This window comes from Schistocerca gregaria, chromosome 1 (assembly GCF_023897955.1).
Source record: "Schistocerca gregaria isolate iqSchGreg1 chromosome 1, iqSchGreg1.2, whole genome shotgun sequence".
NCBI classification, from domain to species: domain Eukaryota; kingdom Metazoa; phylum Arthropoda; class Insecta; order Orthoptera; family Acrididae; genus Schistocerca; species Schistocerca gregaria.
This window is the reverse complement of record NC_064920.1, coordinates 245,658,916-245,675,949: the sequence shown is the minus strand read 5'-3', so window position 1 is coordinate 245,675,949 and position 17,034 is coordinate 245,658,916. Positions and strand designations below refer to the sequence as shown.

Below are 17,034 nucleotides of genomic sequence, written 5' to 3'. Positions count from 1 at the left end.
AGTAGCTCTTGCAGCCTACGTCCTAAATTATTTATTGACTGTATTCCAATCTCTGCCTCTCCCTACAGTCTTTGCCCGCCACAGCTCGCCCTTGTACCATCGAAGTTATTCCATGTTTTCTTCAGCAGATGACCTAACATCTTGTCCCTTCTTCCGTCAATGTTTCCCACATATTCCTGTCTTTGCCGATTTTGCTCACTATCTCCTTATTGCTTACCTTATCAGTCCATCTAAGTTTCAACATTGTCCTGTAGCACTACATCTCAGATGCTTCGATTCTCTTCTGTTCTGGTTTTCCCACAGTCCATGTTTCACTACCACACAGTGTATTAAATGTAAGCGTAATTGCGAATATGGACAACCATCAGCTGCGGAATGGTGTGATGACAATGAAAACTTGTGTTGGACCGTGACTCGAACCCGAATTTTCCACTTACCGCAAGCGATCGCCTTACCGTTTGGCTATCCGTGGACAACTCACGGCCAAACCCCAACTTCCATATGGCGTCAACCAAGCGCCTACAACCTGCACTCATACATTATGCATATTCCCGTACTGGTAGACATTTTACTTCATAGTCGCTTCCCTGGTGTCAGTGGGAAAAGACGATATTACATTGTCTCTGTTATTCTGAATTACGATGCTAAGTTCCTTTGCATATGCATGCATATCCATAGATACGTTACTTCGTAATTCAGAATAACATAGATACGGCAATACCGTGCCATACAATGCTGTGGTCCAAACGTACATTTTCAGAAATTTCGTCCTCAAATTAATGTCTATGTTTTATAGAATTAGACTTCTCTTGCGCAGGAATGCCCTTTCTGCCATTGCTGGTATGCTTTTATGTCTTCCTTGCTCCATCTGCCATAGTTTATTTTCTTGCACAGGTAGCACAATTCCTCATATCTGCTTCGCTATCACCAATCCTGATGTTAAGATTCTCGCTGTTCTAATTTCTGCTACTCCTCATTACTTTCGGCTTGCTTCGATTTACTCTTAATCCATATTTTGTATTCATTAGAATGCTCACTCCTTTCGACAGTCACTGTAATTCTTCTTCACTTTGACTGACGATAAAATTTTAGAATTTTCTTCAGTGAATCTTATCATCGATACCCTTTCACCTTCAATTTTAATTTCACCCTTGAAACTTTCTGTTATTTCCGTCATTGTTTTTTCGATGAACAGACTGAACAGTGGGGACGAAAGACTACGTCCCTGTTTTAAACACTTTTACCCCTAGACGAGCTAAACCAGACGGTGAGACCCACTGAAAAAATGGATGTGGGCTACTCCACATTCTTTAAGGTTCGTCTAGTGGTGAGCTACGGCGCTGTAGTGCGAGGTTTTCATGGGTGCCACTAGTGCAGCCGCGTACCTGCCAACGAATAAAATGAAATTACGTAACTTTATTTTTAGATGTCATAATTATGAATTTATGACTACCTCTCGCAAGGTCTCAAGTCCATAGGAAACCTGGGCAAAATGCTGTCGGGAATAGCGCCGTGCCATTAACGAACCCATTACAACCCCAGTCCTGCATCGATGACTCTGAATATTTAAACACAGCGCCTAACAGCAGACTGCTAAGTAGCTGTTGTCAGACACTTAAATAAACGGCTCAACTTATACCGGAACATATCATATCGAACTGCATGACTCTTGGACAGTCTGTCGAGTCTTATAAGAAACACACTTATCAGCCTCAATCAGGTATGACAGTATGCTGCAATTATCAAGTGCCCGTCTATTAACTATATACTACTTCGTACTATAACACTATTTCGTAGAATTACACATGGAATACACGCGTTATTTTTGGTGGTGGATTGTGTGAGCCAATGAAATGAGGTGGAGGTGCTGCATATGTAACAGAGTATCTCGAAGAACCTACGCTAGTTCGCCACGTAACGTCATTGGAACACATACCAATAGCAAAAACATCACACTTAGGGAAAAATAATATGTAATTACTAGACGGGCATGTGACGGTCACATCATGCTGCCGAACGCGTAGTGGAAACTGGATATCGACACTAAACCATTAATGGAGCAGAATCGTGTACTGATTATAAAATCACCGTTTCTAGTACAAATTTGCGTACTTAGTGAAAAATATTTCATTTTTTACTAACTCATTTATCTCAATTCACTGCGGGTTCTTCTGCACTTGTTTATATTAAGAGAGTAATGAAAGGCTAGTAAGTTAACCTTGAAACTACGCATCAACTTGTGTTACTAAAAGAATCTAATAATAACAAAAATGAAAAGAATGATATGACAAGAGCAAATGGGGGAAAGGTAGTAAAAGAATTTGACAGTAAAGCTATTTATCATCAGTATTAACACATATGGAAGAGGCGACAGCTTATATCTTTCCCTATGGTATATCAGTTCATACGTAATAGTAAATAAACACGCTAGCGGGACAACGTCCACTTTTTTTCCGCTAGCTTCACGAACGTCAAGAATCTGAAAGCCATTCCATAAAGCATTTAAGTGAAAAATTTATCAAGTGTAGCAACGTAAGTCGAATATCATAGCATCTGTTCGACGAATTCATCCTTAGCTAGTAAAATTGGAGGAAAACACTTCAGGTCAAAGATGACACGAAAGAGAGGCCGGTCGGCCTTAGGAAGAAGAGGAGTACACTAAAGTGAAAGAAAATGAGGCAAGAGAAAATAAATGATGATAATTTTACATATATAATACTACTACCTGTCACTGGTTTGTACACAACGAAAACACAGGCGAATAAGTCGCAATTCCATATCACAGACTTCATTTGTGTATTTTAGACGGTAAACTAAACAAAATGCACGTTTCACGATTCCTCTGATCTTTCCTTTGAAGCCATAACAGATTTGTAGAGTGCGGTTTTAGACTCAGTTCTGTTGCCCATGGTTATATCTGCCTTCTGATTACGCACACGTCCTGAATCCTCATTCTAAATAACACTCTAACCTTCCTCGTTCGTAAGCAAGGATGCTACTGTATCCAAGTAGATCAAAGAAATTGTCCAATTAGAAATAAGCCGGTCCTTTGAAGAGGTTGGCATGGAAAACTATGGCTTCCACTAAAGAAAAAAACTCTTTCCGGTACTTTGAGTGAGTAGTTAAAGGCAGTATTTCTACGTTTAAAAAATACGAGACAGGGTCAGAGTTCAAAAAACAAGCCAGTACACAAGACTGAATTACTCAGTATATGAACTCAAAGCCTTCCTTGGAAAGCTCCTGTAACACAACAACCCCTATGTTGCATTAGGCATCCACACCTCCACCGAAAACTGCTGTAGCTTTACAATTGGCTGTTTTACCGTGAAATCGTGTAACAAAGCAGACAGGTAAACATGCGAGAAAAAAATGTGCAAATGGCTGCCCAGTGCGCTTGCTTACATCAAATTCCAGCTAAGGAGGCTTTGAAAGCGAATTCTTAGTTGACGACGGGGACCGTCGCGGAGTATTACAAAACCTGTTTCGTCTCGGATACGCGGAAAGCACAGAAACTTGCGTCTGATGTCGCGAGACGTAATAAAATCGTCAGACTGGTTTGTAAATTACAGCCGACCTCGCGATAAATCAGATGACGCACGCGGGTAAGAAGGGAACGAGGCGAGCGGGAGCGACCAGCAAAGAAAGAGTTTCTGACGCGACGGATGGGCTGCGCCATCGTCGGACCTTTGTGGGCAAGCTGCTGTCATTAAAACACATCAGAGATTTCAGTGGCCTCAGAAGTTTACGCTTCAAGTACAGAGGCTGTAAATACTCTCAATGAATTTGTCCCGCTGCGATTCTGAAACAGTATGATAATATAGGGCACGAAATGGAAACCATAGGCAAAATCAGATGAAACTTTGCAGCACAGATGTGTTGGGGAGCGTCTCTAGTATTGTGTCATGTCACTCTTTTCAGTTCTGAACCCACGGTGAGCACATGTAGATTTCTTGATACATAGTGTCTTCCGCCACGTGTGAGGGCCTGGTGAGAGATATCGCCTAATGGCATGCAGCACACGTAACATAGCTGTCGTTCGTTTCCTTCTTCATGGCAATTCCCGGCACAATCTGCAGCGGCAATGAAGACGTTGCTGCAGAGTTTTCGATGGGAACTGTTTGATCACCCACAATACAGCTCGTGACACCCACTGAGTTACATCTCTCCTTATCTGAACTGCTGGCTCTGAAGACAACATTTTGGCACAAACACCGAACATTAGGACAGCGTAGAGAACTGACGGAAAGCACAGGCGGCTGTCTTATATGAGGAAGGTATTGGAAAATTGATACAATGCTACGACAAGTGTTTAAATTCGAGGGTCGACCATGTACAGAAGTGGAAGGAAGAAGTAGTTAACTGTTGCAAATAAAACATTTTTGATTTTCACAGTGGTTTCCATATCGCAACCGATCGCACCTTACTTTCTGAATAGCCCTTCTATATCTACTTAGCTGACGGAATTCGCTTCAGGACTAAAAACCCGCCTCGATTGCGAAAAAAGCATCTAGTGTTAACCCAGGTTTCGGCGTAGATAACCACACCTTCTTCAGAACAACAATAAAACCCACTAGTGCCTAAGAAGACCTTTGTCAATGATTAAAAGAACACCATAACTGTATACTTATAAACGAAAAAGAAAAGGAAAACACAAACAGTACATATTTACGAAGTCAAAAGCATTACGTAACTTAATAGTGTACGCTCCACCTCACACCGGCCTACGTTCGATGGGCCATGACCCGCCACAAACTGCAGCTACAGATGGTCGCTCACTTACAAGCCCTAGTTGCACTTTATGGCGGGTCATGGCCCATCGAACATAGGCCGGTGTGAGGTGGAGTGGTGTTGGTGGTTAGAGTTTAAGGTCCCGTCGACAACGAGGTCATTAGAGACGGAGCGCAAGCACGGGTTAGGGAAAGATTTGGAAGGAAATCGGCCGTGTCCTTTCAAAGGAACCATCCCGGCATTTGCCTGAAACGATTTAGGGAAATCACGGAAAACCTAAATCAGGATGGCTGGAGGCGGGATAGAACCGTCGTCCTCCCGAATGGGTGTGAGGTGGAGCGTACACTATTAAGTAATGGTTTTGACTTCGTACATATGTACTGTTTGTGTTTTCCTTTCCTTTTTCTTTTATAAGTATATAGCTATGGTGTTCTTTTAATCATTGACAAAAGGTCTTCTTAGGCACTAGTGGGTTTTATTGTTGTTCTGAAGGAGGTGTAGTTATCTACGCCGCAACCTGGGTTAACACTAGGTGCTTTTTTCGCAATCGAGGCGGGTTTTTAGTTTTTTAATACGTCTAATAAATCACTCAGTTTCCGCTTTACTGGGTCGACTCCACTTTTGTCTGCGTCCCCCCAACACACTTTGTGAACCCTGCACTGCTAATGCTGCCACCTGTGAGTGGTTATTGCACTTCGACGTCCACTGTAACAGGTGGTGGCATTAGTGTGACTGGAACGTGTACTTTCATGGTACTAGTGTGAGAACTGTGGAAGACGACAGAGATTGGAATATGTTCTAGAAATAACTGACTACGCTTGTGGGGGTGGTATTGTGAGATGAAGAGGTTGGCACGAGAGAGAGATTCGTGGCGGGTGGCATCAAACCAGTCAGGAGACGGATGGCGCAAGAATAAGGCTCACCTGTGCGCTGTGGCGAGATGCAGCGGGTCTGGCGAGGCGGCGTCGCCGTCGCCGTCGGCGTCGGCCTCGTGCTCGGCGTCGGCGCCCTGCTCAGAGTCCCTCTCCTGGTCGGCGTCGGCGTCGCCGTCCACCTCGGCCTCCGGCTCTTGGTCTGCCTCCGGCTCGGGGCTGCAGCAGTCGGAGGCGGCGTCGGCGTCGCGGTCTGGCGACGCGGAGCCCGCGGACTCTGAGCAGCTGGCGCCGCCCCCGCCGGCCTTGCTTCCGGGGCTGTCAGGGCCCGCCGCACCCGCGCCTCCCACCACGCCCTCACCGCCTTCCCCTGTAACAGCACAACCACAGACACGCATTACTCACCATATCAGAGAGACACAGTCAACGCAGAGGCAAGTATCGCTATTTTGATTTCCAACGTACACTCATTTAAGTACTCGCAAGGGAACCTCCCCATCGCACCCCCCTCAGATTTAGTTATAAGTTGGCACAGTGGATAGGCCTTGAAGAACTGAACACAGATCAATCGAGAAAACAGGAAGAAGTTGTGTGGAACTATGAAAAAAATAAGCAAAGTATACAAACTGAGTAGTCCATGTGTAAGATAGGAAATATAAAGGAGTACGTGAGCTCAGGAGCGCCATGGTCCCGTGGTTAGCGTGAGCAGTTGTGGAACGAGAGGTCCTTGGTTCAAGTCTTCCCTCGAGTGGAGAGTTTAATTTTTTATTTTCAGACAATTATTATCTGTCCGTCCGTTATGTTTTCATCACTAAATTGGGCAAGGTAGAAGAATCTTTTTACTCATTCACAAAGTGTACAAGTTAGGTGGGTCGACAACATATTTCTGTCATGTGACGCACATGCCGTCACTAGTGTCGTATAGAATATATCAGACGTGTTTTCCTGTGAAGGAATCGGTTGACCTATGCCCTTGCGATCAAATGTTTTCGGTTCCCATTGGAGAGGCACGTCCTTTCATCTACTAATCGCACGGTTTTGTGGTGCGGTCGCAAAACACAGACACTAAACTTATTACAGTGAACAGAGACGTCAATGAACGAACGGACAGATCATAACTTTGCGAAAATAAACTGTTCACTCGAGGGAAGATTTGAACCAAGGACCTCCCGTTGCGCAGCTGCTCACGCTAACCACGAGAGCGCTCCTGAGCTCACATTCTCTTTTATGTTGCCTATCTTGCTCATGGACTACTCAGTTTGTATATTTTGCTTGTTTTCTTCATAGTTCCACACAACTTCTTCCTGTTTTCTCGATTGATCTGTGTTCAGTTTTTCAAAGCCCATCCACTGTGCCAACTTATAACTAAATATGAGGGGGGTGCGATGGGGAGGTTCCCTTGTCAGTAGTTTAGTTCATAGCCAGATTAAGCATTTTGGATCCTAGTATACATAATTATTCATAAGTACCTTCGGGGTTTACGAATACGGTAGCATCAAAAATACAAGGAATACGGAAAACAGACACACATTAATGGACAGAACATCTCTCCAATTTTTTAACTCGCAATATAAATGGGAATGCCGTGTGGCTAGGGCCTCCCGTCGGGTAGACCGCCTGGTGGAAGTCTTTCGACTTGACGCCGCTTCGGCGACTTGCGTGTCGATGGGGATGAGATAATGATGATAAGGACAACACAACACCCAGTTCCTGAGCGGAGAAAATCTAATAACCAGCCCGGAATCGAACCCGGGGCGTTAGGTACGACATTCCGTCACGCTGACCAGTTTTTTTTTTTTTAATCTCATTTTGCTCTATATTGGTCGATGAATTTGTTCGTGGTGGACGTCCAATGACAGCCGTTCAGGTTCTTTGTTGATCCATTCACTCAGTTTTTATTTTTATTTTTATTTTTATTTTTTTACAGAGGGTAGCTAACCCTCTGACCGAGCACGCTGAGCTACAGTGCCGGCAAAACTGTGTGTCGGGCTACCACTCAGTTACCAGGGGCGGACGAAATACCAATGCTAAATATGGACACACTGTGGTGCGGCAACCGCCAGTACGGACTGAAAAGCAGGTGCGTGCATTTCATTAAAGTCATTGCTGCATAATTATTCGATGTCCTCGGAAAGCGTATCACATCAATGTTCATGTCAGTAATCTTCAGGCTATTGGCCATCAGTTCCCAATCAGCCTCCAAAACCCGTTAGCATCCAACGATATAGCAACGTATGAACTACTGTACAAGTCCGTCCACATAGCCTGCATCAAGATACGGCTCCCTAGATTGGTTATATAATGCTCTTGGTAATTATAATGCCAAGGGAAGGCCAAAGCTCATTTAACTAACTATACAGGGTGTTCGGAAAATTCCATTACAGACTTCTGGGACTTTTAGAGTGAAGTGAGTGCGCAATGCTTTGAGCAGGAACCCATATCTGGAAATGTTTACATGTTGCAGCCATCTGAAAACACATTTGATAGGTAGGTATGCAACACGGTAGTCGTGGTGCGGGATGGTTACATCGGGTCGCCTGATGTCATTTGACTCCATCCTACCTCACTGACCTCGTTCGTTTCTCATTCACCTGTCTGTGAGAGTCAGAGTTGAGTACTCGTTTGCAGAATACATAAACGTGATCCTTCTGAATGGCTAAGCTCACGGCAATGGAAGATCCTTTATCAAGATCGCTCTCCACAACGACCGACTCCCTCGCATACACGGACACACGAGCGATTTATATGGCCATTAATGAGTCGAACTATAAAATAAATGACGTACTGGGTCACGTATAATCAATTACTTGTAAACGTGGTCACGTTACCAACATGTTTCCATTTTTTAGTAACACAGAAATGGAACGGTTTCGCACATTGGTTTCAGTTCAAAATAGTATCTAATCACTCTCCTCTACAAGTCCAGCAGTTCGTAACGGGAATTTCCGTACACCCTGTATTTCAACAGCGCCAATATCCCTGGACTGCTAATCTAATGGAAACAACTCTACACCACCACATCTCCTACGTGTACAGTGAGCTTCACAGTGGAGTAAAATAAAAAATCGAATTGAACAGTTTGATATCTGAAATGTTTGCAGGAAGGGCAACATGATGCTTTTGGACAGAAGAGACAAGAATGCAGGTTAAATCATCAGGATTTCGTACCGTGAAGCGCGGCCCGCCGCACCCCCCCCCCCCCCCCCCCAAAAAAAAATCACGAACTTCAGATGATACCCCAAATGATGGAATTTTTGGCAATAAGCGTTCGCAAGTGATACCAGAGTTTACCACCTCGATTGTAGGTATGCGAGGAACTTTTATCTGATCTACAGGCAGCGCCGTACAGCCTAAGAGTGCATATTAAGATGGTTCAAATGGCTCTGAGCACTATGGGACTTCTGAGGTCATCAGTCCCCTAGAACTTAGAACTACTTAAACGTAACTAACCTAAGGACGTCACACACATCCATGCCCGAGGCAGGATTCGAATCTGCGACCGTAGCGGTCGCGCGGTTCCAGACTGTAGCGCCTAGAACCGCTCGACCACCCCGGCCAGCCGCACATCAAGATGCTATTAATAATTACAAAAGTCTATCTGTCTCATCTATAATTAGTAAAGTCAGATTAAGAGATGGCAATCCAGATGTCGTGGAATTCACATATCAGGACGCAACAGATTAATTCCACATCTGGTTTCCGTTCATCCATTGTTTTCTTGTTTTACTTTTACACTGTGTATTACTTTTTTGTGATGTGTACACAGATAAAATTCTATATTTACATGTTACTGCTAGAACTGCATGCGATCAAAGGAGAAAATGGAACAAACACAGCAGCTTATGCTGCCCCATTGTCCTTCGCACAAACAGCACGTCCTCGAAGTACAGAATGCAGTGGCAGCTCGGCGAGAATAAAACGGGAAAAGAAATTGCCTGCGCTGCAGCTACCGTTGTCCGAGCATTAGCGAGCATACTGTGGCGCGTTTCTTCCGAACCATAAAAAAAAGTGCCGTTCCGCAGTCGCCGAACAGAGGCGCCGATGTCTCTACAGCGGCAGTGGAGCGTCGGAAAAAGCGGGCAGCTCCGGGCAAGTTGTCGCGGCAAACAGCCCCGCGTGCACGCTTCATGGATGGCTGCCACTGGCCGCTCCGTGGGCACGCCATTGTCAGCAAATTAGCCAGCCGGGGTTTCGCATCTTTTTCTCCCACACTCTGGAGACACTATGACTCCAGCTGCGAGCAGGTAATCAAACGTGATGAGTTGTAATTTCTGAGTGTTCATCTGGGAGGGACCTGCAAGTCACGCACGAGTACGTTCCGCCACATACTCGACCGGTGGACCGTTTCGCTACCCTTTCGGTGGCCACGATGACGACAGTTTTAACTGTACTTTCGTGTTATTCCCTCGTCGAGACGTTGAAGAACGTGGTCTTATACCGATTTCCACAGTCTAGACAACATCTTAAGAGCAATATACAGGGTGGCGAAATGTGTTACCATTTTGTTTTTGAATATAAACTTTATTGTCAATACAATCTGAAAGGAACATATACTACATTGAAGAGCCGTCCATGGAGATTTGTTCTAACTCAGCACATGCTCAATATGTCCACCGTTTCGATTCCTAACTTCCTTCAAACGAACACTGAAGTTAGTGATTACCCTACGGCACATGTCTTCCGTAATTTCACTGCAAGCTTGAAGAATAAGTCTTCTGAGCTCCATTAAATGCCACAGCTTCTTGCTACTGCCTTGCCCTTCAATACGCAGTGGTTCATGCAAGATGGAGCAAGGCCACGTACTGCAAACACTGTGTTGGAGTTTTTACACGAGCATTTCGACATGCGGATCATTTCACTCAGGTTTCCAGGTCGCTTCAATGACGGACAAAGTTGGCCCCTCCCACAGTCCAGACCTTAATCCATGTGACTTTTTTCTTTGGGTGGTACCTAAAGGAAAAAATTTTCCCGAAACGTCCACGTGAGGTCAGAAGATTTATTCTTCAAGCTTGAAGTGAAATTACGGGAGGCATGTGCCGTAGGGTAATCATTAACGTCAGTGTTCGTTTGAAGGAAGTTAGGAAACGAAATGGTGGACATATTGAGCATGTGCTGAGTTAGAACAAATCTCCATGGACGACTCTTCATTGTAGTGTATGTTCCTTTCAGATTGTATTGGCAATAAAGATTATATTCAAAAACAAAATGGTAACACACCTAAGGGCTGATAGAAAGGCTCCGTCTAAAATTAGCTCTTCGAAGATATTGTGGCTGGGGAACACATGGGCGAATGACCTCAGATATCATATTTGAATGAAACTGACAGCATGGTCCAACAGGAAAATGATGAGGATAAAATGGTGTTATTCGTAAAACGAATTTCATCTGAAAATAAAATAAAAAGAATCGTTTGAAGACGTCATTATCTTGCGAACGCAGTTGTTTATTTTGATACAAACGCATTTGCACGAAAGTAACTTCAAGAATTTGGCGTAGAACTGTCTGACAGATTCACATTGAGTTCGCTACAAAACGATTAGTTTCGTAGTTCTACGTGACAGACAGGAGAAGGTCACGGTGAATCAGGAAACATTCAGAGACATGAATAAGATTAATGAATGCTCGGCCGAAGACTCGGGGAAAAGACCGAGTGACGTCAGAATGAAGGCGCTGATGAGTCACCGGGCGCACCCAGAGGTAAGGAGATCAGAGGCGGTGATCTGCGACGCCGGAATCCGCTGCGACCTGACGCTCCTAATCCCACTGAAAGGGAACGCCTCTCTGTGATCTCTACATCCAACAAATCCGGTAGCATCGCATTTCACTGGTCGCTCAGTCCCGAAGCAGTCTTGAGTCGTTCGCGCGAAACTGAAAAAGTGCTCTCGTCTTCGCATAAAATGTAAAGAGATGTAAGTTCATTGCAGTCGATGTCAGACCACAAACATATCAAAAAAGGATGAGTATAAATCAGTTCGCAAAACAATACCGCTACTTTGTCCTTCTTTCGACGACATTTAGCGCCAGAGGTGCAATGGATGTTTACTGTATTGGGAATTGCGTATACTGCTAAGTATTGTCAGTATCAGGCAAATGATGTACGAACACTGCCGAGAAAGGCATCCACCAATTTCTCCTAGATACAGTACACGCAACAATAACTATTGTGGTTGTCAATATCCAGCAACACTGTTCTGGGCATCAACGCCTGACGAGAATATTTGAGGCATTACTGTAAGCAGAAAAAACTAAGAGGGAAACGACAGCTGTACGCGCCGAATCCTAAATACAGCGTAGTATCTGGTAACGTTACCAGAACAAGAATGTATTTCAAAGAAGTCTTACGATGTCGTGTTACACACGTTTCCCGATAAATTTGAGTTTCGGCTATAATTACTTAGAATACCAGCTTTATTATCTATTATTTTTGCGCTATCGTCACAGAGCGATGCCAAGGGTATTTTTTTAGAGAGCGACGGAGTTCTTGATTCAGTTCTCAGTTCGTATCGCTTGCGTCTTATCTTATTCATTTCAACATAGTCCTGCATCCTATATCATCAATGATTCCTTATGCACTCGTATCTAGGCCCACCCTATGACTGTTACCTTCCAACATCCCTGTAAATATGATTAACGCATGTAATATATAAGCCGCTATTCTCTCTTTCTGATTCATTTAGTTCTTTATCACTAATTTTTTTTGTCGTTGACTCGTATCAGCAGATCTTCATTCCTTTCTCCATCAAGTCAGATGATCTTTAGCAGTCTTCTTTAACACCACATTTCAAACCACTGTAATCGTTTCACTTCCATCTTTTCCACAGCCCATGTTTTACTCTGCGCCCCAAACGCTGCTTTCCACGAATTTTTCCCTGGTAAAAAGGCGTCAGAACCATTCCTTGTACGTAATAACGATGCTTGCGCTGTGCTTCCTACTACGCCTATCGTGAATGTTCCTTCTTAATCTGCTCTACTTCCGAGACAGCGAAACCCAATTACCTCTTCAAAATTATGGCTCATTCAGAACAAATGACCTTCTTATCAAAGCACTGCGTACTTGTTGTCACCCATCTGATTCTTCGATTTTGGACAACGAAGTAAATGGTAAAAAGAGAAGAGGTCGCAGCAGTTTGTCGGCTTGTTTAGCTTGTCCCACTTACCGCATTAACAATGAGACGGCTGAGAGGGCTTCACTCACCCTTCGACAACGTGGCCTAGCCAGAGTAGTTGGCTGTTATTCGTATAGTTCGATGGCGGCAGACGCTTTAACGTGTTAGTGCCAGAAGATTCGGTTTCACGAACGCCAGTCACCTTATTGGTCTGATAGTAATTTGCCATTAGCTTCACTCTCTTAGCAAGGAGTGCCCCACGTCTGCCACTCCAAACAGTAGACAGCCAGTCGAAAATCAGTTGCATTGTCAGCCAGCTCTATTCTTGGCAACAAATCGCTAAGCCCTTGGAAAAGTTTCGTTTGCACATAGTTTTCGTTTTCAGAATGACATAAGGGCAGTAACTTGCCCCCATTGGCTGTAACAACAAATATCACATTTATTCTACGTTGTCATTCCAGGTTCCTCTTAATGGAATACTTCGTACCCCCTTTCAGGTCTAGTGTCGTTTTGTTCTCCTAGTAAAAAAAAAAAAATACTGGCGTTTCGTCAGCATTGTGAATCTACTGTAAAGAGTATGAGTGACTTTTTTTCTCGAAATCTGCTGGCATTCTCTGTGCTAGAATAGTACTTCACTGAGGAATAAGACCATTTGTCCGCATAAACTGACGACACCAACAAAATACCCCCGGCGAAATTTTCCTTCTCGCACGTTTAAGACTCGCGATTTCAAAGACCTTCGATTGGATACGCATCCCATCTTTCCTCTTATCTTGCACAGAGCAAAGAACCTCAACGCGACCACAACGGTCGCAGGTTCGAATCCTGCCTCGGGCATGGATGTGTGTTATGTCCTTAGGTTAGTTAGGTTTAAGTAGTTCTAAGTTCTAGGGACGTGATGACCTCAGATGTTAAGTCCCATAGTGCTCAGAGCCATTTGAACCATATTTTGAAAGAACTTAAGCTTCAAGGTCCGCACATTCGCCACATTTCGGTCCCCTGGCCGATTTTGTCGTTGACATTGCCTTCGCCCGTTTTTCCTCTGAAGCAACACAAAGTCGCACTTCAGGTTCGTCCAGTCTATACTTTCTTCCGGCCTGTCTGTTGCATATGTTTGAAGCTTGCATCGTATCTGCGTCAAATTCCTTGGCTCGTTGATGCTTTTGTCTCTAAATTGTCATCCATATCGGCAGAAATCAGTACCAGTACCAGTACCAAACTGAAAGTGATTACAAGGTTACGAAACAATATTGGTAGACCAATATAATATTAACGCCACTAAAATACCGGTAAACGTCTGCAGTTTTGCGTAATATAATGCCTTGCCGCCAGTTTCGATTACAGATGCTAACTGATTTTTTTCTAATGAGCGCAATTTGTTTTAGAAATTCAAATGGCTCTGAGCACTATGGGACTTAACTTCTGAGGTCATTAGTCCCCTAGAACCGCTAGAACTTAGAATTACTTAAACCTAACTAACCTAAGGCCATCACACACATCCACGCCCGAGGCAGGATTCGAACCTGCTACCGTAGCGGTCGCGCGGTTCTAGACTGTAGCGCCAAGAACCGCTCGGCCACCCCGGCCGGCTTTGTTTTAGAGCAAGGATATGTAAAAAGAAGTGGTAGCGGATGTAAGCCGCACCGCAGCTTTCCGAAGGTGAAATCTAGATAAAAAGCGAGGCCACTATGGTATGTTGGCAGCGGCCGACGTGATGAGGTGGGCGACCAACGTGCTGGGTACTCAGGTGCGAGGCGTAGTCGGGAGCCGACCCCCGCCGCGAGGGCTGGCCAGGCACGGCGCGTTAGCGACCCACTGCGGCATAGCGCTGTCACGTCCGCAGGGAATCGCTACGCGGCCGGACGGGCCCGCGAGCGCGGCAAATCGTCCGCCGAAACACAGGCGGAAGCTCTCTTTTTGCCCGTCCGCCCCATTCAGCGGATCCGGCCGCGACACCCTCGTGGTAATTAGCGACAAGAAGCGCGCTCTGGCAGCCGGGGAAAAGGAGGTAAAAAAGCGCATCGGCGCGTTAACGCTGACCCCGGGCCGGCGCGGCTCAAAGGAGCGGCTAAGTGGCTGGCGGGCGCACGGACACGCGCAGCGGCTGCCGCCAAAACACCTTAACGAGGCCCCTGCAGCCGGCGCCTTCCAGAAGGGCCCCGCGCTGTTTAAGTGAGGCTCTCTTTCACGCCGTGACAGCTACAGGTGGCTGACGCTTCTCTATTAATCCCGTCCGTCCCAGGGTTTCCGAGGCACCGAGTAACAAATAAACGAGATGAGCGTAACCTCTGCTCGGCGTAATCACCCGCCTGCCCGGAGGTAAAGAAAAGAGCCGTGCGAATGTGCCTGCCAAAGAAATATTGAAGCCCCTGTTACGTCAGGCCACCTCCGTTGGTGAGATGCTAAACACATTACTGCTCCGAAGAGAGTCGATTCGAATGCTGTTACACGAAAGGGGTGATGAGCTGGTAACACACTGAAGTCGCATTCTACAGGACAAGCACGCAGTCTACATCTACATCTACATACATACTCCGCAATCCACCATACGGTGCGTGGCGGAGGGTACCTCGTACCACAACTAGCATCTTCTCTCGCTGTTCCACTCACAAACAGAACGAGGAAAAAAATGACTGCCTATATGCCTTTGTACGAGCCCTAATCTCTCTTATCTTATCTTTGTGGTCTTGACGCGAAATATAAGTTGGCGGCAGTAAAATTGTACAGCAGACAGCCTCAAATGTTGGTTCTCTAAATTTCCTCAGTAGTGATTCACGAAAAGAACGCCTCCTTTCGTCGAGAGACTCCCACCCGAGTTCCTGAAGCATTTCCGTACCACTAGCGTAATGATCAAACCTACCAGTAACAAATCTAGTTCAAATGGCTCAGAGCACTATGGGACTTAACCGCTGAGGTCATCAGTCCCCTAGAACTTAGAACTAGTTAAACCTAACTAACCTACGGGCATCATACACATCCATGCCCGAGGCAGGATTCGAACCTGCGAGCGTAGCGGTCGCGCGATTCCAGACTGTAGCACCTAGAACCGCTCGGCCATTGCAACCGGCTGAATAGCGCAGGCTACAAAAAAATGTGTGTGTGAAATCTTACGGGACTTAACTGCTAAGGTCATCAGTCCCTAACCTTACACACTAAGTAACCTAAATCATGCTAAGGACAAACACACACACACATGCCCGAGGGAGGACTCGAACCTCTGCCGGGACCAGCCGCACAGTCCATGACTACAGCGCATTAGACCGCTCGTCTAATCCCGCGTGGCAGTGAAGGGTCCAAGCAACATCTTATTTCATTTCCTGTATTCATGGTAGTAGAAACATCTACAGCTACCGCAGAAAGAATTACTTCAATTACGTTCTGTCATAAAGATAAGAAAACTTACGTTAACAGATCAGCATCACTACAATGTGTTTGCAAATCGCTAGTAATAGGCTGCAACGTAAGAAATAAATAAATAAATAATAAATTCACCCACTGCTTTCGCTGCATTCTGTATGTACTGATAGTCACCAGCACAAAAACGGATACGCTTGAGGGGAATCATTCGCCCACGTGCAAACGAAGAGAGTCTATGTGAGCGAAGGAAGGACTCGTTTCCATCTACGTTGGCCCTCGGGGTTAACAACTGTACATGTCTTTCCTGATAACTTATACAAACGAAATTCTGCGCCATTAAATCGAAAGTTTGCGTGTAACGGAAGCATATGTAGTGTGTCTTGAAACGATTTACGACTGTTGAATGCGACAATCTGGAGGGCCTGCGCTGTAAAAATAGATGAAAGGCAGGAAATTACCCGTGAAAAATCTTATTCATATCTTAAGAAGTGTAGTTTTGCCCTTTCGACTAGGTGAACGAATACTTTCGCACGGAAGCTGTACTTTCCCATTTCCCAGTATCACCTTCCCCTTTCCCCATACGATCTGCAGCCTTCTGCAGCTAGGACGTTTTCTCTCTTAGGTCTTGTAAATGCCCTGCTGTGTAACCTAAACGGATATGTTTTCTTTGTGAAGAGAAGGACGTGGAGCGCAAAACCCACATCAAAAGCTGAAATCCTTTGCCGTCTTGTCCTATCGACTAAAACCAGCGAGATGGGACCTTGTAATTACCAGAAAGCTGGTATCCCTTAAGATTCCTTTAATTACAGGGCGCATGCTCTGAACTTCTTAGCTGTCGAGCCGTGCGCTTATAACGCGTGGTTTTGAAGTAGTGTGCAGTTCAAAAAGGCTCAAGAGATTTAAGATCCGTTCTGGGCTGTAGGACCTTGCCTTATACACTTTCTACATGAAAATTAGAAAGCAGCCCCTGT

General features: G+C 45.1%; 1 protein-coding gene across 2 annotated transcripts in view; it reads right to left on the bottom strand.

Annotated features, from left to right (window-relative positions):
• LOC126339150 (protein tiptop) overlaps nucleotides 1–17,034 on the bottom strand; it is a 1,078,908-nt gene that overhangs the window by 11,810 nt on the left and 1,050,064 nt on the right. For both annotated transcript variants that reach the window (XM_050001608.1, XM_050001607.1), the window contains exon 2: nucleotides 5,652–5,970. In XM_050001608.1, coding sequence (XP_049857565.1) covers nucleotides 5,652–5,970 — 319 coding nt within the window. The remainder of the gene's footprint in view (nucleotides 1–5,651; nucleotides 5,971–17,034) is intronic.